At 45.2% G+C, this 27,058-nt stretch overlaps 1 protein-coding gene across 1 annotated transcript in view; it reads right to left on the bottom strand.

Annotated features, from left to right (window-relative positions):
* The window catches only part of CWC22 (CWC22 spliceosome associated protein), a 72,245-nt gene extending 46,504 nt beyond the window's left edge, over positions 1 to 25,741 (bottom strand). Inside the window, exons 1-7 of the mRNA XM_083154696.1 lie at positions 25,507 to 25,741; positions 16,923 to 16,993; positions 14,537 to 14,672; positions 12,807 to 13,096; positions 10,682 to 10,810; positions 9,473 to 9,641; positions 8,851 to 8,904 (exon numbers count right to left, since the gene is read on the bottom strand). Of these exons, the coding sequence (XP_083010822.1) occupies positions 8,851 to 8,904; positions 9,473 to 9,641; positions 10,682 to 10,810; positions 12,807 to 13,096; positions 14,537 to 14,672; positions 16,923 to 16,993; positions 25,507 to 25,533 (876 nt within the window). The 5' untranslated portion in view covers positions 25,534 to 25,741. The remainder of the gene's footprint in view (positions 1 to 8,850; positions 8,905 to 9,472; positions 9,642 to 10,681; positions 10,811 to 12,806; positions 13,097 to 14,536; positions 14,673 to 16,922; positions 16,994 to 25,506) is intronic.
* Positions 25,742 to 27,058: the final 1,317 nt, after the last annotated feature.

Below are 27,058 nucleotides of genomic sequence, written 5' to 3'. Positions count from 1 at the left end.
CTTCCCAGATAATTTTTAATATCAACACTCCCATACGTAATTTTGGTTTCGTAAACCTTACTAAAGTGTTCACAAAATGCCCCTGCGATATCGGGTGCAGTGGTAACCACCACTCCCGTATCTAGACTTATTTTTGTGACTATACTTGATGGCCTATCAAGCTTCGACAGGTATGCCATGTATTTGCTGGCTTTATCAGTGTTCATATAGAACTTATGGGAATCACTCAGTAATTTATGAATCATCATGGTCTGTAGATGCTCCACCCACACTCTCTGGGCTTCCAGCCATTCAGTTTTAGTAATCTCAGTATCCTCTCTAAGATATCTCTGTTCTTTGACCATCGTATCGTCTTCTAATAATACAGCGGCTTCGCGGTACCTCCGCTTTGCTTGCGCAATCCTTTTTATGCAAATCCCACGTATATACGCCTTTGAGGTGTCCCAAACTGTCGAGGGCTCAGCGGAACCACCGTTTGTCCCAAAAAAACCATCGACCATTAGACCTACCTCCTCTACATCATTAAATTGAGATAACCAAGAGGGATGGAGTCTCCAAAGTCTAATACCTGTACTAACCGTAGGATTTATCTGCAATAATACTGGGGAATGATCTGAGATTCCACGAGACAGGTACTCGACTGAGGCTATGTTCATAAGAACATTTCTAGACACAAATATATTATCAATTCGTGAGAATGCATTGTGAGGGGGTGAATAAAATGAATATTGTTTAACGTTAGGATGTTTCTCACGCCATGCATCCCACCAATCAAATTCAGTTATGAATTCCGCAAGTTTTGTTTGCCGGCCAACACCAGATCCCCTTCTACTCCACCTATCTAGATTGATATCTATCACAGAATTGAAGTCTCCTAAGCAGACAACAAAACTATCGGGACATGCCGCAGCGAAATTAATTGCCAAGCGCAGTACCTCGAGCGAAAAAGGAGGAGGAATATATATGGTTAGAATACAATACCTAATTGCTTCAATCTGCCCATCTAAAAAAACATACCGCCCCCTTGGGTCGATGCTAACTGTCAACAAGTCAAAGCAATATTCTTTTTAATAATTACAGTAACCCCTCGAGAGGATGATGAGAATTGCGAATGAAACATTTTACCAATCCAGGGCCGCCTCAATGCCATTGTTTTATCCCCACTCAGATGGGTTTCTTGGAGGCATATTATATTGGCTGTGGAAGCCCTGCATTGGTTGAGGACCAACGAGCGCTTGATCTTCTCATTCAATCCTCTGACGTTCCATGTCATAAACCCCACCATAACTTAGTATGCATGTAATTTACTAGTAGGACATACTGATCCTGCCCCAATCCGACCACTCTTATCCCCCCCTTTCTGGAGTTGTTGATACGAAAAACTAATTTACCAATAGTCTGCACTACATACATATACCACACATACCCCCCAACAAGAACAACACATATAACATTAAACATTCTCCCGCCCACCCGCACCCTCCCTGTATTACCTACCCGTTTAGGTATACCTTTTAATCTGACCCCCCCCCCCCACCGATTGGACTAATTGCTTATATAGCCACCTCACTAAAGCGTGCCTGACCCTCTGGTTTATATTTTTAACAAACACAATATCCATTGATCCCCCCACCCCTCCCCCCCCTCCCATCGCCCAAGACCCATCACTCGGATATTTTCTCTTTTATCCAGATATCATATACATATATTTTTTTTTTTTTTCCTTTTTTTCTTCAGAAAATTCATCAAAAATACACTGAGTAATGAAAATCCACCAACATTGCTATGCCCACTAAGATATCATTTCGTCATTAAAGACTCACAACACCCCGCAAGAATAAAGACAATTTAGACAATTTCCCAGGTACAGGCAGCCGCCTCTTCTGGGGAATAAAAAATTTTTACTTCATCATTTTGTATCACCCGGAACTTCACAGGGTACAACATAGCATATTTGATATTTAGTTCCCGCAATCTAGCTTTGATGTCTCGAAACCCGGCCCTTCCCTTCTGAACATCATAGGGCAAATCGGGAAATGCTGCAATTTTCTTGCCATTGTATGATAAGTCCCCCATATTTCGTGCGAGTCTTAAAATGTCATCTCTATCCTTGGATTGAAGTACCCGAACGATTAAAGTCCGGTGAGGGCCCCCAGGTATTGGTGACCTCGTTGGGACGCGGTGTGCCCTTTCTATTGAAAACATAGGTGAGAGGGCCTCATTCCCCAAGCATTTACGAAGCCAGTCCTCTATAAACTTTTCAGGTGAGGATCCCTCAACTTTTTCCTCAAAACCAACAAAGCGAATGTTATTTCTGCGCATTCGTCCCTCCATATCTGAGGCTTTAGTGCGCATTTCAGATAACTTTTCTGACAGCATCTTAACTTGGGCAATTAGGGGATTTACCCTATCCTCAATCTGCGACACCCGAGACTCTACTTCTGATACTCTCTGGCGGACTTTTTGCATATCATCTCGAATGAGCATTACGTCCGATTGGACTTTATTTAGTTGCTCAGAGAGCCGCGTTTCACTGGTGTTAATGGCCTCCAGCACCTGGGACAATGTAACTTCGCTTGCCAGTACCTCAGTGCTAGTTTTTGTAGGGGTGTTCTGAGGGGTGACATTTCGCGAGGCATTTGCACTCTGGGCCTGTGTTCGTGCGTATTTCTCCAGCCTTGCGGCTGCCGCGGTCTGACCCGTCTTCCCCATTGGAGCTTATGGTTTTCCCCCTTTCACCACACACACCTTATATAGGAATATAAGATTTATATATTGGACAGTCATATACCAGTCGCAGTAATAATGTATTACCCCCACTGGAGACTGATAGTATAATGAAAATCAAAAAAAAAAAACGCAGTCTGTTTTTGGCAGGTTGGATATAACACTCCAAATTGTGACACAAGTGCCAATGATACTTGCTGTTTATGTAGATTTCTGACTTCAAGTCCAGTATCTTCCTGCACTGGGTATCTGGCTGTTCTGATCCGGCAACACGCCCTGTCCCCACTCGCGGGTGTCCACAGAAAAAGTGCAAAGGGTTAACAAGTGGGGTCGCTTGCTGCTGGTATACACTGTGATGTGCAGTAGGGCCAATGTACCGATAAAGCTGTCCGGCGTTCAAGTGCACATGGAGGTATCCCAGCACTGCGTTATCTGTGCCCGCAGTCCCCCTCCGCTGTAGTATGGGACCGTCACTGACCGCCTCGATCAGAAGGGGGTGGAAGGGCAGACTTTATTACCGGCGTTTGTAGGTTCGAGGGCGCCGCTTCCAGGGACCCGCAGGCACACGCTGGCTTGTGCCGTTCAGAGCTCCAGGCGCCGACCGCTGACGTCACAGGCGTGATCCTCTCTCTATGCGCCGTAGGAACGCGCGGCTATCACCCGGCTGAAGAGATGTTTTGCTGTGCGGCTACGTATTCAGACCATAAGAGCCGGCGTCTAGCAGTCCTGCAAGCGGGCTCCTGAGCGGGGAGAGGGGGGAGAAGGGACCATGGATTTCCCGACTGGAAGTCAAAACACCAGAGGGTCAGAGCAACCTCCCTCACGTGCACGCCGTCGTGGCTCCGCCCCCTCCAGGGGAATACTTTTTTAATATGATTAAGTACCAACGACCTTTTAATTTTGTCGTTTAAACCACGCACATTCCAATTGAGAAGGGTAAGCTTAGCCATGTTGTAGGGAGTATATAGCAGAAGCATAAGGAGGACCTTTCACCGGACATCTCACCCACCCACAATAGCGCAGATACAGGAGCAGCCAATGTATTATCACAGAAGTAAAGCAAACTGTAAACAAAAACACACAAAAAAAAACCCCGAACCCATCCTGTATACCCCCCCCCCCCCCCAACTTGAGGCATACCTAGATCCCGAACTAGAGAAGAAAAACATCCCTGAGGTAGGGAAACACGTCAATGACCAGAGGACTGGTCACCAGACGCCAGCATTAAGGAAGAGCAAAAAAAAAAAAAAAAAAGAAAAAAGAGAAAACAATAAAATTTATAAAATAGTGGAGACTATAAAAGATATGAAGGGGCCAAAAATATAATGGCAACTTAGCAAAAGGAGCTCCTCCGAGATGGTACAGAGTATACCGAACCACACCCGGGGAGCAGGAACCCATACCATAGGCAATAGCATCTTATCAGTATATCTATATAGGGAAATTAAAATTACTTAGGGCTACAGATTAACTACGGCACAATAACAGTATAGATCTAAATATCTAGTGGCTATATGCTGTTAAACTAGACATGCAGGACTATGTGAAAGACAGACCAGGTTGAGTCAGTCAGTGTCCATTGCTCGTCTTGCAGGTCTGTGATGGTCCAACCAGGCAGATGCTTCTTTAGGCGTCTGGAAAAAAAACTTAGTCACCCCATCTGCCACGATTCTTAATTTGGAAGGGAAGAGCATGGCATAAGGGATTTGAAGCTCACGTAGGCGACGTTTGACTGGGAGAAACTGTGCTCTATCTTTTTGAAAACCAGCTGCAAAGTCGGGAAAGACAGAGATATTGGAGCCGTTCCATTTCAGAGGGCCCTTCGTGCGGGCCAGCCGCAGCACTGCGTCTCTGTCCTGGTAGTGAAGAAAGCGTGCGATGAAGGTACGCGGTGGGGATCCAGGAGGCAAGGGGCGCAAGGGGACTCGATGAGCCCGCTCCACAGCAAAGTGGGTAGAAAAGTCCTCCAGACCGAATGATTTTACAAGCCATTTTTCCAAGAATCTTTCAGGAGAAGTGCCCTCTTCTCTCTCGGGAAGGCCCACAAAGCGGATATTGTTGCGTCTGAGGCGACCTTCCATGTCAACAAGCTTCTTTTGGATGTCAGAGACATGTGATTCAAGAGCAGTCGTACGCCTCTCGATAGGGGGAATAGTATACTCTATATTAGAGACTCGGGCCTCAACCTCCCCCACTCTCTCACGGACCCTTTGAAGGTCATGACGAAACGTAGCGAGGTCAGACTGCACCTGTGTTATTTTATCTGAGAGTCTTTTTTCAGTTGCCAGGAGAGCATCTAACAACTTTTGCATAGGGTCAGGTGCTGGATCAGAGGGTGCAGGGCTCTCTTGGGGTGGGGGTTGGGCAGAATCCTGCATCTCAGTCTCCGACACCTGTCTCGCGGGGGGATTTCTGGAAAACTTCTCCAGTTTAGCTGCAGCATTAGACTGGTGTTGAGTTTTTCCCATTTTTTGTGGGGTATATCAAAAGGTAGATATGAGAGGGGCCAGAGAGCAGAATATATAGCAGGCCAAAGCTAAAACAGTGTCCTCAATAGACCTGTAGGGATTATAACCGGGCGTATGTTGAGGCAGTATAACGTGCATACACAGGTGTGAGTCGGTTAATATAGTAGATATAGTGATAGATCAGGGATCTGTGTACCAATGTCCCAACACATGTTTATTTAATAACCTAATGACTGTACACCGTTTATTATCCATTCTGATTGTTAATGAACTTAATTTATAGTTCATGGGAGAAATGAGCCAAATTTCCTGCACAAAGTACTAAGATAGAGGATGATGGGCAAATGACTAAACATTTAGGAAGAGAACAGCTACTAATAGCATCCTGAAGACCAAGAGTACTCATTTGCCAGCTACGATCAAGGGAATCTCTCAAGGGGAATTATTACGTGCTCAAGGGAATTTTTCCGATAAGCCCTGTACATGCGGGGCGATATTGGCCAGCAACGCCCTTGTTTTTGTGTGTACAGGGTGATGGATCACTAGGAGCGCGCTCCAGCGGCCACCCCTTAATGGTCGCTGGAGCATGCTCCTTCAATTTTACAAAAGTTGCTGTCAAAAATGGTGCACGGTGCGATATGGTCACTGAGCGATATATCGCTGAGCAATAATAAAGCCAAGATTGTTCAGCGACCATATTGCACCATGTTACATATTAAGTGCAGAAACAACAATATAATATCACCACCAATACATAAACAAAGACCATTTCAAAATCAAGAAACTGAGCGACCAACTAGACTCCATTAGTTACTCATAACAGTCACATTTCCATTATCGTTTGCGTGAGCTGCAAATATTGTGCCAAAAAACTGCACAGGTTTTCATTGTGTGTGGTTTCGCGGCCCACAGACGGGTTTTTGGCAGGTAATATAACATCGGAATCCCGACTCTTCCTCTATGGGGGTCGTGGACCCCCAGTTGGGAGAATAGCCCCTGTAAGTCAGGATTCTGACGGTCGGGCATTTAACATTTGGGGCTCCGAGGCCGGTATACTGACTGTCAAGAGGTCAACCGGCACCGGCAACATTACAATGAGTTTAATTTGTAATAATGCTCCGCCTTCTTAGTACACCGTTATCTACTGAAACCCAACAAGCAGCAGCACAGGTTGAGTATCCCATATCCAAAATGCTCGGGACCAGGAGAATTTTGGATAATGGATTATTCCGTATTTTGGAATATTTTAATATTTCAATTATGTATTTTTAAGTATCTTGCATTTATGCTTTATAAACACATCAACCACATAAAATACACACAAATATATTTTATTTGTTCCAAAAATCAAGGTTTCAAAACATGAAACAAAATCTGTGTGCTATCTCAGATATTGAATTTGAATGCCAAGCAATCATTGTCTTGTACATATATAGTGCCAGTTACATATCATGTCCTCAGTAGTGCCAGTTACATATCATGTCCCCAGTAGTGCCAATTACATATCATGTCCTCAGTGAGTTTTTCGCAAAAAAAAAATACATTTTTTTGTCACTTTCTGGAGTGTATGGTTTTCGGAATAATTTGGATAACGGATATTCTGATACGGAATACTCAACCTGTAATACCCAATCCAACACTGACCATATGGATTTTCGAACGGACAGAATATACACTTTAACTGGAACAGACTGGCATAATATTAGGCACAGCCACATGTGCAAAAGTGTACAGCTAATAAGTGTTTTATTACTTTATAAATTGCAAGCTTGTAACATTCTGCAAAATGTATACAGGCTCAGAATACAGGTGGACTGTCCCTTATATGTATATCCCAAAACCGAAATATACGGTTTTCGGGTTTTTTTTTTTGTTGCCACGGCGGCCATCCCCGATCCCAAGGATGCATTGCGCCGGTGATGTCTGATGCACCCATGCACATGTGCAATGCCTCCCTGGTACTGGGGATGCCGCTGAAGATGAATCTGATGGTTGCCATGGATGCCAGGGGACACCGTGGATGTCGGGGGACCAACAGGGGAAAAAAAAAAATATTGCGAAATCCGGAATAATCCCTTATCCAAAATGCTCATTGTCCCGAGCATTTTGGATAAGGGATATTCAACCTGTACTAATAAAATATACTTACACCTATGTAACACCAAGAGAAGGTACAAGTTGCACAGTAAATAAAAGTTGTTTATTTAGGTAAATGGGGAAATCAATTACTTTCGGTAAAGGACAAAATATAGAAAAAAAAAAGGATAAAAAAAAAAAGGGGCAAAACAAGGGAGGTTAAAATAAAGTTACGGGCAGGAATAATGTTTACTTTGATTACATAGAAAACTATATAAAGTGATTTCACAGTTTCTAGTAATCTACTAAACAATAAGACCGGGAAATCCCTGGTGTGCCACATAATACTACACAGAAAAACAATACGGATGTAACTGTTACGGCTGTGAAATACGCACAGCAGCCTATAGGAGCGCATTTTATCAGGTCATCTCAAATGTTTGCTTGTGGGGATAGAAGTCATTTTGCAATTAGATGATCTATAAAACACCAATAATGAACAATATAGGACAATACCTGGTATCTCATTTCCAGATAAATATTTATATTTCTTTGGACTACAACAAGCCCCCACACTGGGCGACAGTCAGGCATTGTCAGAACGATTTTTCTTCATCACTCAGAAAATGCCTGAAAACTGCAAATAAATTGCAATAAATTGTGCTACCATGCAATACATGGTAGCACAAGTTAACATGCGTTAAGCCATATATTCTGCATAAAGTGCTAGAAGCTATGGGTCTCCTAATGCACCCAAGTGAGTGCACTTAGGGGTCTGATCAGAGACTTGCCGTGATGATGTCACAGTTGCCGTATTTCACTCAAATATGCAAACATACAACAATGTAACATCTGACAGGATTGGTATAGACTCGCACATGTCTTCAACCTGTGGCCCTCCAGATGTTGTAGAACTACACGACCCAGCATGCCCTGACAGTTTTGGCATGCTCTCATAGGAAAAAACGTGGCAATGCATGCTGGGACATGTAGTTTCACAACATCTGGAGGGCCACAGGTTGAAGACCCATGGTTAGAGCCTTTGGCAGTCCAGCTGTTGAACTACACATTCCAACATGCCTTGAAACAGTTTTAGCATGGCCAAATAGCAAAACTGTAGCAGGGCATCCTGGGATATGTAGTTTAACAACAGCTGGAGGGCCAAAAGTACCCCATGCCTGGTATAGAGACACCCACTGAGCATTCACAGCTGCCTGCAACTACACTGGCGTACATGAGAGAAACTATCTCTCTGAGCAAGTCTATGGTCACTCAGAATGGCCACCGCAACAGAGACGCCAGAGACATGTTTCCTGCATACAGGATTGTAGACGTTTTTGCCCATGTGGCCTCACACAGCCAAACTGCCCAGATAATGGTCCAGACACACCACCATTGTTCGGACCGCTCCTACCTCAACGCTGCGCCATCGCCCTCTCCACTGTCCCTCAGACAGCTGTCGCATTTCTACAATACGACTGCAAACTGGCGACCTCGCGCATGAGCAGGATAGTGGAAAGGAACAAAGCCCTAAATGTAAGTTAAGTCCCATTTAAAGACAATTAAAAGTTGAACTCACCACGTTTTGATTAATGAGATGGCCGACAAACTTTGAAGCCGTCAAACAAAGTTGCTGAAAGATAGAAGGAACGAAGGTTATTACTGCAGTTAGTACATCAGCAATACAAAAGGCAAAATAGAATATACAGATGCGTCAGACACCTAGGGGTAAACAGGATCTCATTGGTTGCCCATAGCAACATCACATGTGAAGTCTTATTCCCATCTTAGCATATTTGTCATGAGATATCTGCCGGAACTTGGTGGTTTCTGCATCATAAACCTTTGTATACAGACTCAGGAGTATATTTACTAAGGTGTGCGCTTTTAGAACGGGAGATGTTGCCATTCGCAACCAATAAGATTTTACTTAGCATTAGTCTAGCACCTTCTGGAAGATAAATAGCCAAAATCTGATTGGATGATATGGGCAAAATCTCCAGTTCTAAAAACCCATACTTAAGTAAATCTACCCCTCAGATATAAGGTGCCACATAACAGATTAGCCACTGCAGACTCATGTTTGGCACGAATGCAGCAATAGTGTAGGAGGACACATCAGCACTGACGTCTTCACCAGGCATGGTAAGCCCAGCCGGCTACTGCAGAACAAAGCAGGCAGGACATAGCAGTCATAGTACCTTATCATTTCTTCTATATCCTTTCCTGAAATTGAGAATGAGCCTCTTTAGAATGAGTTCTCCGATCTGAGGAAACTTAGAGTTGATGATTGCTACCACTGCCGCGTAGACGTGGGTGAATATCGGAGATGCGCTTTGTGCTTGCAGAATAGACCTGGACAGCTGTCCTCTGTCAAATAAAAGTATACATTTTAGTTTCTAACAAATAATACAGTATCAAATTATGGGGCAGATGTATGAAGCAGTGATACGGGAGGAGAAGTGATAAAGTGCCTGGTACTTTATCACCGGAAAATCAGCTCCTGACTGCTAAGTTACAGGCTGGGGTGTACAAAGGGACAGTTAGAAGTTGATTGGCCAGTGATACAGTACCAGGCACTTTATCACTTCTCCTCCCTCATCACTTCTCCATACATCTGCCCCAATCTATTTTAGCTCTAAAGCCCTGTACACATAAATGGTCGCTGAGTTACCATTTCACCAATGTGTTTTAGTGTGTACAGGGCGATAAATCGCTAGAAGCACGCTCCCGCACCTGGTCGTAGGAGCATGCTCCTTCGATTATGGCTAAATATCGCTGGCGAAAACGGTGCACTGAGCGATTTGGTCGCTGAGCGATAATAAGGCAAAATTGCTCAGCGACCAAACTGCACCTTAACTGTAGAAGGACATCCCTACGTATGCTTTATTCTAGAACATTGCGGTCCACTCAATGGGTCTGATTCTGGTTCACTTGCAAAAGCAAATTCTCTCTCTAATGGACAAAACCATACTGCACTGCAGGTGGGGCAGATCTACACATGCACATGTTACATCTGCCCCACCTGCAGTGCACATGGTTTTGACCATTAGAGAGTTAATTTGCTTTTGCAAGTGAACCAGAATCAGGCCCAATGTCCCTTGAGCCAAAATCTATTATGATGCTTCCAAGCCAATTTCTACTGCTTAACACGTTAATGGGGCTCAACCAACATATATGATCAAATAGATGCTGTCCTAGCAAATGCCCGACATACATTTGTGCTTGTATATAACCCCCGTCGTTAGGGGTATATACTAGGACATTAAAGGAGTAGAACATATTATGTAACTACATTGAATAAGATTTGCTAAAAAAAAATAAAAAAAATGGATGTTCTTTATTTTAGACCTACAGAATAAAAAGGTGAAAATAAATAAATACAGTTGACAAACATGTAAATCACTCACCGTCCACGAATAATGTTTTCCTGAAGCAGCTCCTGGATAATATTTCCAATATTAGATACGTTCACTTTGTTAATCAGACCGTTAATTGACTTTTTCAATGCTTCCCAACTCATCCTTTGGTAGGCTAAGCTGTTAGAGTAAATGCAGAGAAAAGCTAATTTGCAAGTAGAACAAATGACAAACGCGATGTGACCAACAAGACAACACCGCACATCAAACGGACAGCGCACAAAAGATTTCTTTAATGTCATCTAAACATGACCTTCCAATGGCGGGTGGATGATTAAGCGTGTACGTACAAGTTCATTTGTGCATCAATTATTTAATTTGGCCAGAAGGACGGCTGAACGGTCAGCCAAATGGTAACCGCATGGAAGGACAACAATATCAAGGTGAATAATCAATGTCAACACCATGTCGACGTTGTCAAAAGGTCGACATGGTTTTTTTCACACTAGCGTCCATGTGGATTACGATTGCTCCGATGCATTGCTAGTGGATAGGGTACACTAAACTGAAAAACTCATGTTCAACTTTTGGAGTCGATCTAAAACCGCACCCCAGCAAAGCGCATACCCAGAAAACTACTTCCTGGTTGTACCCCTTTTACACCTAAAAGTCGTGTCGGACCTGGGTTTTTGGACCTGGCATCAACCCGGATTTTGACCACTTTTATATCCACGTTCCCACCCAGCATAATGGTGGGCGGGTGACATCACCGTAGGCAGGGGCCTGAGCTGGGAGATAAGAGCAGTGGCGTTTTTTTCATTGCAGTGAATGGGTCCTGGGTCGATACCTGTTTACATTGTACCGCAATCCAGGTTGAACCAGTGTTCAACCCGGAACATTTGCCAGGTTGAAATCCCGGGGCAACCGTTTATACTGCCACCGTATTAAGGCTGGTGTAAAAGGGGATAGCATATCCTGGTTATCCAGAATAACCTAAATAAGTCACATGAAAAGTAATTTTCCATGGGCAGAGATGAGAACGTCTCATGGATATATATATATTTACCACAATGCACAAAGATGATCAAAGAGGCCGGACCATGAACGGACTTCCAAGATTGTATATTGTGCTGCAATGTAATGTTCATTCTACTACCCCGCACCGGTCACAATCCGTGCAGCTCCACTTTCCTGCCTGGGATCTCACCGTCCGCTTTGTTGACCGATTAGTGCACACTGGTCTGTATCCCAGCACGGAGATATAGACCAGAGTGTTCTAGAAGCATCAGAGCAGAGAGTGAGACCCCAAGCAAGAAAGAGGACATGAACCAGTTGTCATACAGTAGGTGCTACAATCAACACAATGTAAAGTATATTATACAAAGCACATTATATTGAGGAAGTATAAGAACAGACAGCCACATAAATCCTAGCAGAATATGTAACACTGAGGATCACTATTCCTTAGGTAGGAGTGACTAATAATAACATATCGATAAAATAAATGTTTTACCGGATCTGCTGGCCGAGGACTTGTTAGTGGAACTTTCCATCTCTTTCAAATAATAAACGTACACTAGTGATTTTGTCAAAGACCCCCAAATGACATTGTTAATCCTGCCAGCGGGAAACAAGTATAGAACGCTTGTTCGTGTTTCTTTACCACCCACTTCTAACACCAATAGAACTAGTGGTAGCACGTCATGTCAGCCATTCTCTTCGTTTACGTTTATACCGAGTGAACAGACTGATCGGAGTGAAACGCTTTTGATCTGTTATTGTATTTTCATGTTTAAACAGCAGAACCTACAATTAAAACACCAGCAGCTCACACTGAGCTACTGTAGGCTGCACTCAATGCACCAGAGGCAGAACCCGGAGAACGTCGCTCTGTATATACATAATCTCATGTAACTTCATTGTGCTGCTTCCCATTTCCTACCCACACATCGGCGCTGTAACAAATCCCCTCCCCGCGGGTCTTTCCCACTGTGATGGATGAATATATATATTTATACAGCAAACCAAATATTAACCAATTCTAATCTGTAGAAGACCTCCAGTAAGAAAAAAAAAATATATATGAAGATTAAAATGCAAAATCAAAAAAAGTTGTGGCAGGGTTAATGTATTATAGCCGGACATAAACCCTCCTGTGCTGTGGAGAGTCACTCACCTGCTTTTGTCGGTGATCTGCTGCTGCATCATGCGCAGCTTGGCGGGAGGGATATAAGCCCCGCCCGTTCGGGTAAGGATGGGATCCAATTCATCTTTCTTTTTCTTCACCGGCGGCTCAGCTGTGGCTGGTTCTTCTGCTCGCACTTCCCCTCCCCTGGTCACTGGAGAACCTTCGCCCCTCCTGGAGTCGGGAGAATCTCCCCCCCTTCTGGTCCCTGGGGACGGCCTTCTGTTTCGCCTTCTGTCGGAGTCTCTGTCTGGATCTCTTCGTGATCTGTCTCGGTCTCTCTCCCTGGGACAAGATTAAACTTTGCTCGTTAAATACCAAAAAAAAAAAATGTAGTGTAGCAGCAACAGAAACATATAAAAATCAATGATGATCTCGGATCTAAACTATTATGGAAATAAAAGGTCAATACAGAGGTGTCCTCATACATCACGGCTGCAGTCACACCAAACAGCCCTCTCAGAGCACGAGATCTTGCAGACCATTCATGCCAAACATCTTGTGCTGCATGGCGTATTGCGTCTATGTACGAGGACACATCTGTATGTACCGTACTGGTTTACAGAAGAACCACCTTATACAAAAGCTAGCACCTGCAGTACTAAAACACGGGACCATTTCATTAACTATCATTTTTCTTTAAAAAACAAAACAGTTCTTTGAGAGGGAAACAAACACGAAAAGGGACGTAAGGGGTTATGCATTAGGTCTCAAGATTACGTAACCAGCAGGATTTAAGCAGGAATCATTTAGAAAGTAAAACCGGCTTTATAACAGATTGCTGCTTTCAATTTAGTGTCAGACTGGCTGAAATCCTGCGGGGCCCTGTAATCTTGGAAGTCATTACATAACCTGATTAGACGGCAATGGCTACTGATCCTACAGGAGGATAGCCGGGCTCAGACATGTCAATTTTGAAGTAGAAGCCACATCAAGAGGCGATTTGAATGATGAACCAGATTCAATAATGACAAAAAAAACTTTTCTTGTCCTGCTCTACATTTTGATCACTGAGGCCCTGTACTTTCTTACATCCAAGATTTGGAAGACTGCAGAAGAAAACATCAAACAATACTACAGTAAAATGTAAACAATAAGGGGAAATAGTGATCAAAAGGGGCGCAGGCCATTTCCCCGAACCACACTGGTAAGCGTAACCGTTACTACAGGCTGGGTGGTGCCTGAACACCGCAGGAATTGAGCTAGTCAGTGGTACAATGGGCCTGATTCAGACATTCTCACTGGACTGTGAGCCCAGCAAGCAAGTAAAGGCTGCCCCGCACCCACACAAGTGCGCTCGCATGGATTCCACCCTGTTCGCAATCGCCGACGACACTGCGAAGGCCGTGGGGAGAAGGAAGCTGCTGATGATGTCAGCGGCCCTCCCTCCCTCCCAACGGCTGGGGAACGCCTGCTTTTTCTGGGTTACTGCCCGCTAATGGTCGCAGGGTGTAAATCCCCTTGTGTAATGTGGGTTAGCTGTCTATCTGTTGAGTGGAGAAGGGCTGGCCTTGTATGCAGTGAAGGGGGTACTTACATGTTCATCATTACTGGATGCCCCCAATAGAAATGCAGCTTAGGGGGCAGAGTCAAATTTTTATGTGAAGGTTGAGGTCTGTTATTAGGATACGGCACTATGGATGCCAGAATTTAGATGATCAGATCTGCACTAACAAGTGAAAGGACACACACACACACACACGCACCATCCTCACATGTACTTGCCTCATATCCTCTGATCTATCGGACCGACCATTCCTTGGCCAGTCATCATACCGGTCACGATCACTGTAACCTCTACTGCGATCGTAGTAGTCTCTATCACGTGGAGACAGTGATCGGTCTCTGTCCCGATACCTGCAAAGTATAGAAAATAAAATACATTTGTTTCATTTCCATATACTGTATGGTAACATTGTTAGTTAGGGAGCTGTAGGCATGCGCAAGATTAGGCCCACTGGGGGCACACCATGGTATGCTGGGGGCACACTTAGAGGGCAGCAGGTTGCCTAGATCACATTAGCAGGGTCGGGGTACAGCTATTGGGGATTTTTTTTCCAGTTTCTGGTCTAAAGTTGCCCATACACTTATGTGATCAGATGCGATGCGACATCGCAATGAGATGTCCCATCGCATCAAGTGGTTCCCAGTGCAGCACCCGATGTCGCATGCCATCTGTGATGGACATCGGGTGCTGCGGGGTCCTACCTGGCTGGGGACCGGAGCTGTCAGGTGGCGGCACTCAGTAGCGGCAGCATATGACTTTGAAATACTGGACGGCCCTCTGATTGGCCGAGGCCGCTGAGACAGAGCTCTCTCAGCCAATCAGCGGCCTCACATTTAGGCGGCCACTCATTGGCTGAGAGAGAGAGCGCTCTCTCAGCGGCCTCAGCCAATCAAAGGGCCATCCAGTTTTTCAAGTCATCTGCTGCGGCCCCCGAGTCCCGCCTCCTGAAAGCTCCACCGCTCCGGTCCCCAGCTCCTGCTAAGGTACCGGCTCCCGCTACTCATCCGCCGCCGCCGGCTCTGGCCCCCATCCCTGCCCCCGCTAAGGTACCGGCTACCGCTCCTCGTCCGCCGGCTCCGGTCCCGCAGCTGATTGCATTCGAGCAATTGCATGTGGTTAAAAACCACATGCGATTGCTCATGCATCGCGTCGAATGTCAGCTTAAAAATGCATGCAATCATTCGATTTATCGGCCAGATGAGCCTGAAATCGAATGATTGCATGCAATATCTGACATATGTATGGGCAGCATAACTTGTAATGAATCATTTTTAAGTGTTGCTGGCAAGCTCACTTTGGGGCTAACTGATCAATTAGCCTAAGGCAGTGGTTCCCATTCTTTGTGCCGTGGCACTATGGGGTGCCTCAGGACAGTTGCAGGGGTGCCTTGGGTTGGTGGTCAAGGACCAATTCAAATTATTTATGGTCAACGTAACAGGCAAAACCAGTGTTTGTGGCTGCCATTCACAATATATGTAGTCAATCAGAAGCAAATCCTGTCCCTCACCATGCAAGTGGCCATAACTACGACATATAAACACAATTTACTTCATTGAAAAAAAAAAATCTGAAATTCTCAATAAGAAACTTTTGGCCTAGGGGTGCCATGAAAACATTTTGATGCTCTAGGGTGCCGTGATTCAATCATGTTTGGGAACCACTGGCCTAAGGAAAATGACCAAAGCTAAATTGAATTCACCCCTAAATCTCCCGAATACTATGTCCTCAAAAAAGGCATTTATACAGGATGTGTCCACTTACATCTACGAGTCATGCGCTACAAGTCACGTTACACATAACACGCAAGTGCTTTGGTAGCGCAGAGTCTTTTCATGCGACTTCTTTCTTAAAAATGTGTCTAAATCGGAAAGCGATGCCAATAGGACACACCAGAAGGAAAAAGTTGAGCAAAAAGCAGCTCGGCATGGTGCAATTAAAGGGATATGTCACTATGTCAACAGGCATTAGGTCGACAACTGAAGGTCGACAGGACTGGAAGGTCAATGCAAACATTAAGTTGACAATGGGAAGGTCGACAGTCAAAAGGTAGGTATTTGAGTCGGCACGACAGGCGGAATTTCCTACCACGACGTGGGGTGAGTATAAAATAGTGTGCAGAGTGCAGCGAGGCACCGTGCCCGAAGCCGGTGTCCATGGAGACATTCGGGGGGGGGGGAGACACGTTGACCTTATGACGTCAACCTTATGCTTGTGTCGATCTTCAGTAGTCGACCCAATGACCCACACCCCAACTTAAAGGGCTATATGCATGTGGTCACATCTGTACATCGTCTATTGCTTTATCACAGCTTGACTTTGGGTAATACCGAATGAAAATAAAGCCGTGATTGAATATGGCTATCCCCAGTAAAACATTTCTTAAAGCTGACCACAAGTGCAGTGATACGTTAATAATTTGGGATTATGGACGGCATGCTAAAGCCTGTGCCATATTTCAGGTTCCTTACTGAAAGCATGTACAGTGCTGTGGAACCTTATAAATAAAGAAGAAGAATCTTGCCTTAGATTGCACATTGTGTGAGGCCAGCTTTAGATAAAACAAGATACATCATACACACAAGAACATCAGTATTCCATACCTGTCCTCTGGAGAGGAGCTTCCCTGGCGAGAGCTGTAGCAGGTGTCTCGTTTCTCATAACTTGAAGAACTCTGGAAAAGTTGATAAAGATGACAGTTATAGCAGCTGCTGGATTTGGAGAACAACTGTACTAATTTTCTCATTTTCTAACATTGGGCCTTATTTTGGTTCACTCTTTCTGACAAAATACTTCTTAGATGGACAAAACCATGTGCACTGCAGGGGGGCAGATGTAACATGTGCAGAGAGAATTAGATTTGGGTGAGTTATTTTGTTTCTGTGCAGGGAAAATACTGACTGCTTTATTTTTACACTTCAATATAGATCTCACTTTGAAGTAAAACCCCACCCAAATCTAACTCTCTCTGCACATTTTGCATATGCTCCCCTGCAGTGCACATGGTTTTGTCCATCTAAGAAGGATTTTGTCAGAAAGAGTGAACCAAAATAAGGCCCATTGTTATTAGTTGCAGGGAATTAACACCATCTATTGGTTCCGGTTGATAGATCTAGAGTGTCTAGAGTCTAGACACTCTAGATCTATCAACCGGAACCAATAGATGGTGTTAGACTCTAGACAGACAGCCAATAGGTCTAATACAAAAGGCTGACTCGTGACAAGATTGACATGAGTTTTTCATGATTTTTTTCTAAGCCTTCTTTGTGGACACCATTAGGTGGACATTGGTCAAGGTCGACACACGCATTGGGTTGACAGTCAAAAGGTCGACATGGGGTTTTTTCACCTTTTTTACCCAAATGTCGACACCGTCGACATGGACACAGATTAAAGTGCACCGCCGCGCTCGCCATGCTTCGACCTTGCCCATGCCGACCTAATACTTGTATCAACCTAAAGCCATGTTGACCCAATGCTTGTCGACCATCATGCTGTAGTCCTAATGATTCTATCCTGTTCTTACTTACTCTACCTTTATCATGATAACTATGTGACCCTGTATTGACCTTCTAGACCAGGCATTCCCAACCACGGTCCTCAAGGCACACCAACAGTGCAGGTTTTAGTGATATCCAGGCTTCAGCACAGATGGTTTAATCAGACTCCCTCAGATACTAATTAAGTCACCTGTGCTCAAGCCTGGATATCTACAAAACCTGCACTGTTGGTGCGCCTTGAGGACCGTGGTTGGGAATGCCTGATCTAGACACTGTCTATATATCTAATAATCCATACCCAAACACATTAAGACACTCTAGGATAAATAGTGTTTATGCTATGTTGCCAATGTCAGTACATGTTTTCATAGGATCAGTTGTATTATGAGATTTTCAAGTCAACCAATAATAAGGCAAATGGAGATAATACAGGACAGCAGCAGTTACTCAGAGGGGCGTGGCTTGTTCGTGTTCTCGAAAAAGTTTTTTTTGAATCCGCACATAATCTGGTGTCGAAGTCAGATGTGGTTAACCAACATAGTTGTTATTAAACGTAAATCGTGAAATAACCTGTTGGTGGTGCTCCCAGAACAAGTTTCAGAGAACTTAACTGGAAAAAGTGGGGTCTTGCAGTAGAATGCAAAAAAAGACTGATTTAGTCTTACCTGGGGCACACTTTGATATGATGTATGTTAGATTTGTTATAGTTTAAGATGTAACTTTTATTATCTGTTTTCTTAAAAGGAGGGGGTGACAGTTGTCACATTGTCCAAATGACCGCATCCCCTTTCTCCAGAGCGCACACAAACTGCAAAGAAACAAGGAGGTCAAAGCTGCCTCCAGGACACAATAGAAGAGGGAGGACCTCAAGTGCCCCACACAAGCTGCCAACTGCCCCACACAAACCCAGGAGCACCGACTATGCAGCCAACGGGGCATGCACAGGCAGGACCAGCCAGATCCCCAGACAGTGATTTAGTGGTGGAATGCCGCAGGACAGTTAGGGCCCCCATACATTAGGCCGACTTGTCCTTAGGACAAGTCAGACCCAATTCTCCTGTGAGCCGCCCGGCAGCTCCCCGGGAGGCTCACATACAATTTGGCACTTGATGAGCCAGTTTTTACATGTGATAAATCGCTTGCGATTTATCACATGTAAAACAAATGGGGAGCTGCAGGGCGGTGAGGAGCAGTGGGGCGGGCAGCGGCAGTAGTGGGGGTGGGCGGCGGCTCTCAAATGAGCTCCCGGCGGGTGCGGCGAGTGATGCTGACCTGGCCGGGCATGTGATCACAAATAGCAGCGCTGCCGCTGCGGGACGGGACGCACAGTGGCGGCTATTAGATTTTCAAAATACCTGTCAAATGACCGGCCGTTCTGTAATTGGCTGAGAGAGCTCTCAGACAATCACAGAACGGCCGGTCATTTGACAGGTATTTTAAAAATCGAATAGCCGCCACTGTGCGTCCCGTCCCGTAGTGGCAGCGCACTGCCCGGCCAGGTCAGTGTGCTCAGGGACCCGCTGCCCGCCGTGCTCCCCCGATGTCTGCATGCATATGCCTGTCAGGTGGGCAGGCATATGCATAGCATACAGGGAGGTCGGATGATCTTATGTGCTGACCGTCCGACCTCCCTGATCCGGTCCGATGCGCACGGGACCGCGCATCGGATCGGATCATATATCACACACCTGCGATTTTGGGGCAATTTCATCCGGTTATCGGCCCAAAGTGCCGAAATCGGATGAAATCTTCCCAAAATCGTATAGTGTATGGGGGCCTTTACTTTGTTGCATCAATATTGCCCAGTAATGAAAGAGACACGGAACTTGCAAATACATGTCGTCAGCTTGTCGCCAGTGAATAAGTCGACATATTTTAGGTAAACATGACAACTCTAAAATTTATACCATGTACTGTATGCAGCTTCTAAATAGGCTAAGGTCAACACTATGAAGGTCCTGCATTAGGTCAACCACTAAGGCAAAACAGGGCTTAGGTTGACAAATGAAATTGGTCGACAGGGTTGCAAGGTCGACAATGGGAATGTGGACATGCAGTTTTCACATATTTTTTAAAAAACAGGCATGGAGGGAAAACAGAAGAGTGTTCCGAGTGCAAATCAAGTTGAGGACGGACCCACTTTTTGGGTGACAGCGGCTACGTGTGATGTCATGCAGCTGTCACACCACCCACAAAACAGTCTGGACATGCCTGCATTGTCCGGACCACACTCTACAAACACACCACCCCCATTGCCGTCGGCCCCTAGACTGCAGTTACATCTGACCACAGTTTCAGGGCTTGTGATTGTTTGACTAGTGAGATTGCATAGATCAGGCATGGCCAAACTGGCATAGATGTATAGGTGATTTTAGTCATGTTGGCAATAAATGTGTCTGAAACGGAGAGAACTATTTCTCCTCTGCCTATCATGGTAGCATGGGACAGTCTGCCTAATACTCCGCAGTATTGAACAAATTCAACAGATACCAACCTAAAAGCACAACCTATCTGACAATGTGTACAGAGACCATGGATTGTAAAGCGCAACGGAATCTGCTGCACTATATAAGAAACTGTAAATAAATAAATAATAAATAAGGCAAGCTGAAATCAAGGGGGTGAGTATTTTGCAGCATGTATGCGCCACATCTCAGAATTGGTCTGGTCCTGTGGTTCACAAACTGTGTCCCGTGGTTCCCTGGGGTGCAACGGGGTACTTGCGGGTGTGCCCTGGATTGGTGGTCCAGGACCATCTTAAATGAATAATGGTAAATGTAAAGGCAAAACCAGTACTTGTGGCCTCCAATCATAAAATATGTGCACCGGCAGAAGCCGATCCTGTCCATAGCCACATAAACAACAAACACAATTTTCGGTACTTGTTTCCTAGCACGGCCACAATCTTTGGGATCGTGTACCTTTAAGTTAAGGTGCACGATGCCCACGATGGACCCGATTTCCTTTGAAATCAGGTCCATTTTGCCGGCAAAGGAAAAATCGCGGGCATCGCGACGGTCGGGACCATTAACATTGGCCCCGACGCGATGCCCCCGATTTTGCCATAGCCTTCAATGTTAAAATATTTTTTAACATTGAAATCGGGAGCATCGCGTCGGTCTTGTGCCATTATAATGGCACAAGATGAGATGGACTTGATTAAGTCCATCTCACATAGTAAAAAATGTGAAAAATGTGAAATGGGCCAATATGACCCATTTCACATTATATATGGCCCCGTCGTCACCCCACGATATACGCCAACCCGAAGCGCGGCGAGCGCAGCGAGGGGACGCGTATACCTGTGAAGTTATACGCGTACGCTTGCCACGCTTCAGGCTCGCCACACTTTATATTCTCAACTACACGCCGACGTGGATAGTAGGGGAATGAAGATGCGATGGACGCGATTTTTCCAACACGACTACCCCGATGGAAATCAGTGTGGCCGTGCTAGGAAACAAGTACCCAATTTTCTCCTAAATTTCTCTAAGAAACTTATGGCCTAGGGGGGTATCCGGACCTTAGGTCGACCATGTCAGCCATGAGTATGTAGACCAGGCATGTCCAATCTGCGGCCCTCCAGCTGTTGTGAAACTACACATCCCAGAAGGCCTTGCCACAGTTCTGATATTAGGGAATGCTAAAACTACGGCAAGGCATGCTGGGATGTGGTTTCACAACAGCTGGAGGGCCGCAGGTTGGACATGCCTTATGTAAACCATTCAGTGGTGTCGACCTACTGACTGTCGACCTGGACATGGTCGACCTAGCATAACGTAGCTGCCTAGAGGGTGCAACGTAAACAATTAATCTAAGTAAACAAAAAGTAATCTGTGGACCACTGGTCTAGTCATTAGCAGCATGTGTTAAAGGATGGATTGTTTTCGGAAACCACTAGGACAGGCATGGCCAACCTGCGGCGCTCCAGCTGTTGTCAAACTACAAGTCCCAGTATGCTCTACCACAGTTTTGCTATTAAGGGATGCTAAAGCTGGGGCAATGCATGCTGGGATGTGTAGGTTCATAACAGCTGTAGAGCCACACATTGGCCAGGCCTATGTTAAGGTATTCTGGCATTAACCAATAGCCTTAAAAATGACTAATTAGAATAGTCAGCAACTATCTCCTACAGCACAGGTCTTCAACCTGTGGCCCTCCAGATGTTGCGGAACTACATATACCATCATGCCCTGAGGTTTTTTGGTATGCTCTTATTGGAAAAAATGTGGCAATGCATGTTGGAACATGTAGTTTCACAACATCTGGAGGGCCACAGGTTGAAGACCCATGTCCTACAGAGATATCATGCTTTTTCTATGGTTAAAGCATACACAAACATTAATCCGGTATCATTTCTTAATATAAATACCCGGGCATAATGCTTGACCCTCACCTTTCATTTAATTTGCATATAGACACTGACATTCACAATGTATTTCTAACTGGTTTTGTTAGTACAAGCACACTTGTCAAACGTAACACACTTTATAACAATATAAATAACTTTACACTATGTGCACAAAATGATTAAAATACTGTACAAAATGACCTTCAGGTCGACATGAGTCTAGGTCGACATACAGGAAGGTCGACATGGGGTTTTTCACCATTGTTTGGTCGCGAATGTCGACATGGGCACTAAAATGTAGCACCGCTACACTCGGCACACTATTTTATTCTCCAACCACATCCTAGTGGATGGTAGGGCATGAAATACCACCTGTTGGCATGACGACCTAACCCATGTCGACCTAATGACTGTTGACCATCATTCAACACTGATCAGCTATGGCGAGCTATGATAGCAAGCAGGCATAGCCCGCCCTAGTATTCAACTGACCCCCTGCACTTGCCGTTTCCACCTCGCTATTTCTAAAAAGCAAGGTGGAAACAGCGTGTGCGGCCTTCAAATAGGAGAGTCTCGCGGCTATATGCAGCAGGCCAGCTGCATTAGCGGTGAACCTCGCCGCTTGGGGGAATCCGCGCTCTCCCCTGGCGGTGACGATTCCCCTAGAACATAGAATAGGGCGAGCGGGTTAACCGGCGAGGATGGCTGGTTTTCGGTGATCCTCCCTGACAACCAGCCATCCATGCCATAAAAACCCCCTCGTCGGCTGCATTGAATACACGCCTATGTGTACAACGTGTATATGAAACAAAGCATTTTGTATTGACGCTTGGGTCCCAGTCTCAGAATCTCTCATTAAGGTATGCAAATATTCCAAAGTACACAAAAAAGCAAAACCAAGCATTTCAGATATGGGAGACTCAACCTACCATCTGTTTGCAGTGTAACTACAAAACCCACCAGTATAACATATCATCACATTTAGGATGATTGTCCCGCAGTACAAGACTGTGGAGAATAGTCCAGATAATGAATAAATACAGCATTTGTAGAGTTTTAGGCTATCTTACTGCAGGCTATGAGGGTTATTCAGAGTTGATGTGCGAATTTGCAATCTGCTAAGTTATTGAATGAATCGCCCAATGCGGTTCGGGCCTGAATTCACCCTATTCCAAATCGCATGTCAGACGGGCTGTACACAAGATAAATCGTATGTGCAGCCATCAGCAGCACACTGAGGGGTGCGTGTAGGTATGTGCTGCACTGCTGGCACACATGTATCTGCAGAGCGTGGAAGTGCCAGGAAGGAGAGGCGCTTTCCCTGCTCTGCATCGGTGACGGCGAGCAGAACGAAAAATCCCATACAAAAGAAGAGATTCTTCTGAATGGGTTTACATTTATTTATTTTTTTATTGTCCTGTAGCTCTCCAGGAGTTACATGCGTAAAAATATGACACATCAAGTGCCAAATCGTGTGTGAGCACTCTGGGGAGCTCAAGGGAAATCGGGTCCTTAGAACAAGTCGGACTAGTGCCTTGATGGCTAACCTTGACAGTCTAGATGTTTTTAAACTACACATCCCAGCATGCTCTGCTTCAGTTTTGCTATTTTGGCCATACTAAATCTGATGCATGGCCAAATGCTGGGATGTGTAGTTCAACAACAGCTGGAGTGTCGAGGTTAGCCATTAAGGGACTAGTGCAGGACTGGGCAATTGCGGCCCTCCAGATGTTGAGGAACTACACATCCCAGGATGCTTTGCATTAGTTTTGCTATGTGGCCATGCTGAAACTGAGGCAAGGCATGCTGGGATGTGTAGTTCATCAACATCTGGAGGGCCGTAATTGCCCAGCCCTGGACTAGTGTATGGGGTGCCTTAAGTGACGTCATCTCCGGCCTCGATCTGCCTGGATCTGTCACAGAGTTGTGAAAGGATCAGACGTACACTCGAACAAAGCAGAAAAATCATTTGATTGTTTATGAATTGCGTATGGATGTGCAAGAGGATAGGGAGTAGCAATGTTTTTACAATTCACTCGCATGTTTACATAGGGTGGGTTTTCCTTCTGGGTGGCATCGGCTAACCACTCGCAGTCATCTGCAACTTTCCCGATGAGCGATTAAGTCAAGGTACAACTAAGCATATACATTTTTATAACACTGATGGTATATATATATCCCCCATTAAAAGAACCAGCAGCTATACGTCTAATTGTATTCCATTCATAGAAAACAGAAGAAAGGACAGCGTCCCGATGTTAGGCACCCACACAGCAGCACAGAGGACAGCAGACCGGGGGTTAAACTGGATACATACTATTTCCAATCTGACTGGTTGTAATGAAAATCTGGTCATTTCTGGAAGCAAAAGACAATTGACCGTTTGCTCCCAAACATGGAAAACAGACAAAAATAGTAATTCTGATTGGTTAAATATTTTAGATCAATCTATGCAAATTACTTGTTTTGTCCATTTTCTAGCTTTTGGGAGCAAATGGCTGATTGTAATTTGTTCCAAGACATTCCCAGATTGGAAAGATAATCTTATAGTATGTATCCAGCTTTAGATGTACACACACAGCAGCAGCACAGAGGACAGCAGCCCGAGGGTTAGGGACACACACAGCAGCACAGAGGACGGCAGCCCGAGGGTTAGGGACACACACAGCAGCACAGGGGACGGCAGCCTGAGGGTTAGGGACACACACAGCAGCACAGGGGACGGCAGCATGAGGGTTAGGGACACACAGCAGCACAAGGGACGGCAGCCTGAGGGTTAGGGACACACACAGCAGCACAGGGGACGGCAGCCTGAGGGTTAGGGACACACACAGCAGCACAGGGGACGGCAGCCTGAGGGTTAGGGACACACACAGCAGCACAGGGGACAGCAGCCTGAGGGTTAAGGACACACACACAGCAGCACAGGGGATGACAGTACTGGGGTTAGGGACGTTTATCTCCCTTGCATTTATATCTTGTTAAGGCTTAATACAGACATGTCCAAACTGTGGCCCTCCAGCTGTTGTGAAACTACACATCCCAGCATGCCTTGCCATAGTTTTAGTATTCACCAATAGCAAAATTGTGTCAAGGCATGATAGGCCATAATTTGGACATGCCTGGCTTAATACAGCTGCCCCAAAGAACGGCAGCCCAGGGTTTAGGTACACACACAGCAGCACAGAGGACAGCAGCACAGGGTAAAGTACAAACAGCAACATAGAGGACAGCAGCCTGGGGGTTAGGTACACACAGCAGCACAGAGGACAGCAGCACAGCTATAAATACACACAGCAGCACAGATGTAAGTACACAATGAAGCTGGATACTCACTCTCACTTGGGCCACGCTGCTCTTCATGGTACCAAGCTATAAATGATCACCCGGATTCCTGTGCCGCCTCTTTCTCTCTCTCTCTTGCCCGATTACCACAAGAAGGACTTCCCGGAGCAGCGTGGAACCGGTAACCCTTCCCGTACCCTGTGTCGGTGGTCGTCACTACACCCGCCGCCAGGTGCCAGAGCTGACTTCCGGCTTCCCAGCGTCACGTCACTGTAACGTGGACGGAAGCCGGTTAGGATCAAACATCCTTACCGTGAGGAAACGCCAGCTCCAAATGTCTGAGTTGTTTATTTTTTTTCTTACCAGTTGCTTGCAATAATATATTATTATAGAGGCGCGTGTATGGGAAACGTGCTCATGTACATATGTAAATAAATAATATATAATAATAGCTTGTGGTAATGTAAATATAGATCCCTTAGCTAGAGAGAACACTCACCACACGTCATAAGTTTTTTTTTATATATATATATATATATATATATATATATATATATATATATATATATATATATACACAAAGTTTACCCGGCACTCCATATAAGGTGGCACTCCACAGACTGAGTGTTCTGAATTTAATGAGTCCTTTATTTTCCAAACAAAGTAGCTGACCTGACAGCTGTTTCAACTATCTAGTTCTCGTCAGAGGTCTGGGTAGGTCCAGTTGAAATCGGCTGTAGGGTCAGCTTAAGCCAGAGAGGGTGGTCTGCTGCTGCATCCCTGCTAAACCAACCCCAACCGAAATCATACTCCGAGACAGGATCTGGGATATCATTACATCATTGGCCAAAGTTATATTCACATTACCTTATTTACATTTTGCATGGTAGGGGCCGAGAATGGTGGGCAAGGCACAAAAACCATGTCACCCATGTGCAGTCTTCTGACTGATATCCCCGTTACAAGTGACCTTTCCTCCAAGTGCAGCCACATATTCAAGTGCTGCCACGCACTTACCCAATGCTACATTGACCTTTCCATGTTCCAATCAAAATAGCTGACCTGACAGCCGTTTTCTACCTAGTTCTCGTCAGGGGTATTGGTCGGCATAGGCGAATCTAGAATTATGGTAATGGGTGGTCCCAGAACTAGACATAACAGTAGTGGGACCTTTGCGCGGCGTAGCCACGCGGCAAAAAGGGGGCATGGCCTCATGGGAAGGAGGCTTGGCATCACAAAAAGGGGTGTGTTATTACACTTTAGACCATACACAGTAATGCCCATTACACATTTTAGCAAACTCTGTAATACCCATTACACATAAAGCCACACACCGTAATGCCAATTACACATAAGGCCACACACCATAATGCCCATTACACATTGTGCCACATATCATGATGCCCATTACATACTATATAACAAACCGTGATGCCCATTACATATTTGCCACATAAGTGCTGCTTACCTACGTGCTCATTGCTAGGGGGTTCTTGCTTGATGGCACCATAGTACCCATTACACATGATGCCGCACACCATAGTACCCATTACACATGATGCCGCACACCATAGTACCCATTACACATGATGCCGCACACCAT

This window comes from Crinia signifera, chromosome 7, assembly GCF_055691185.1.
Source record: "Crinia signifera chromosome 7, ASM5569118v1, whole genome shotgun sequence".
In the NCBI taxonomy this organism is placed as follows: domain Eukaryota; kingdom Metazoa; phylum Chordata; class Amphibia; order Anura; family Myobatrachidae; genus Crinia; species Crinia signifera.
This window is presented reverse-complemented; position numbering and strand designations above follow the sequence as displayed.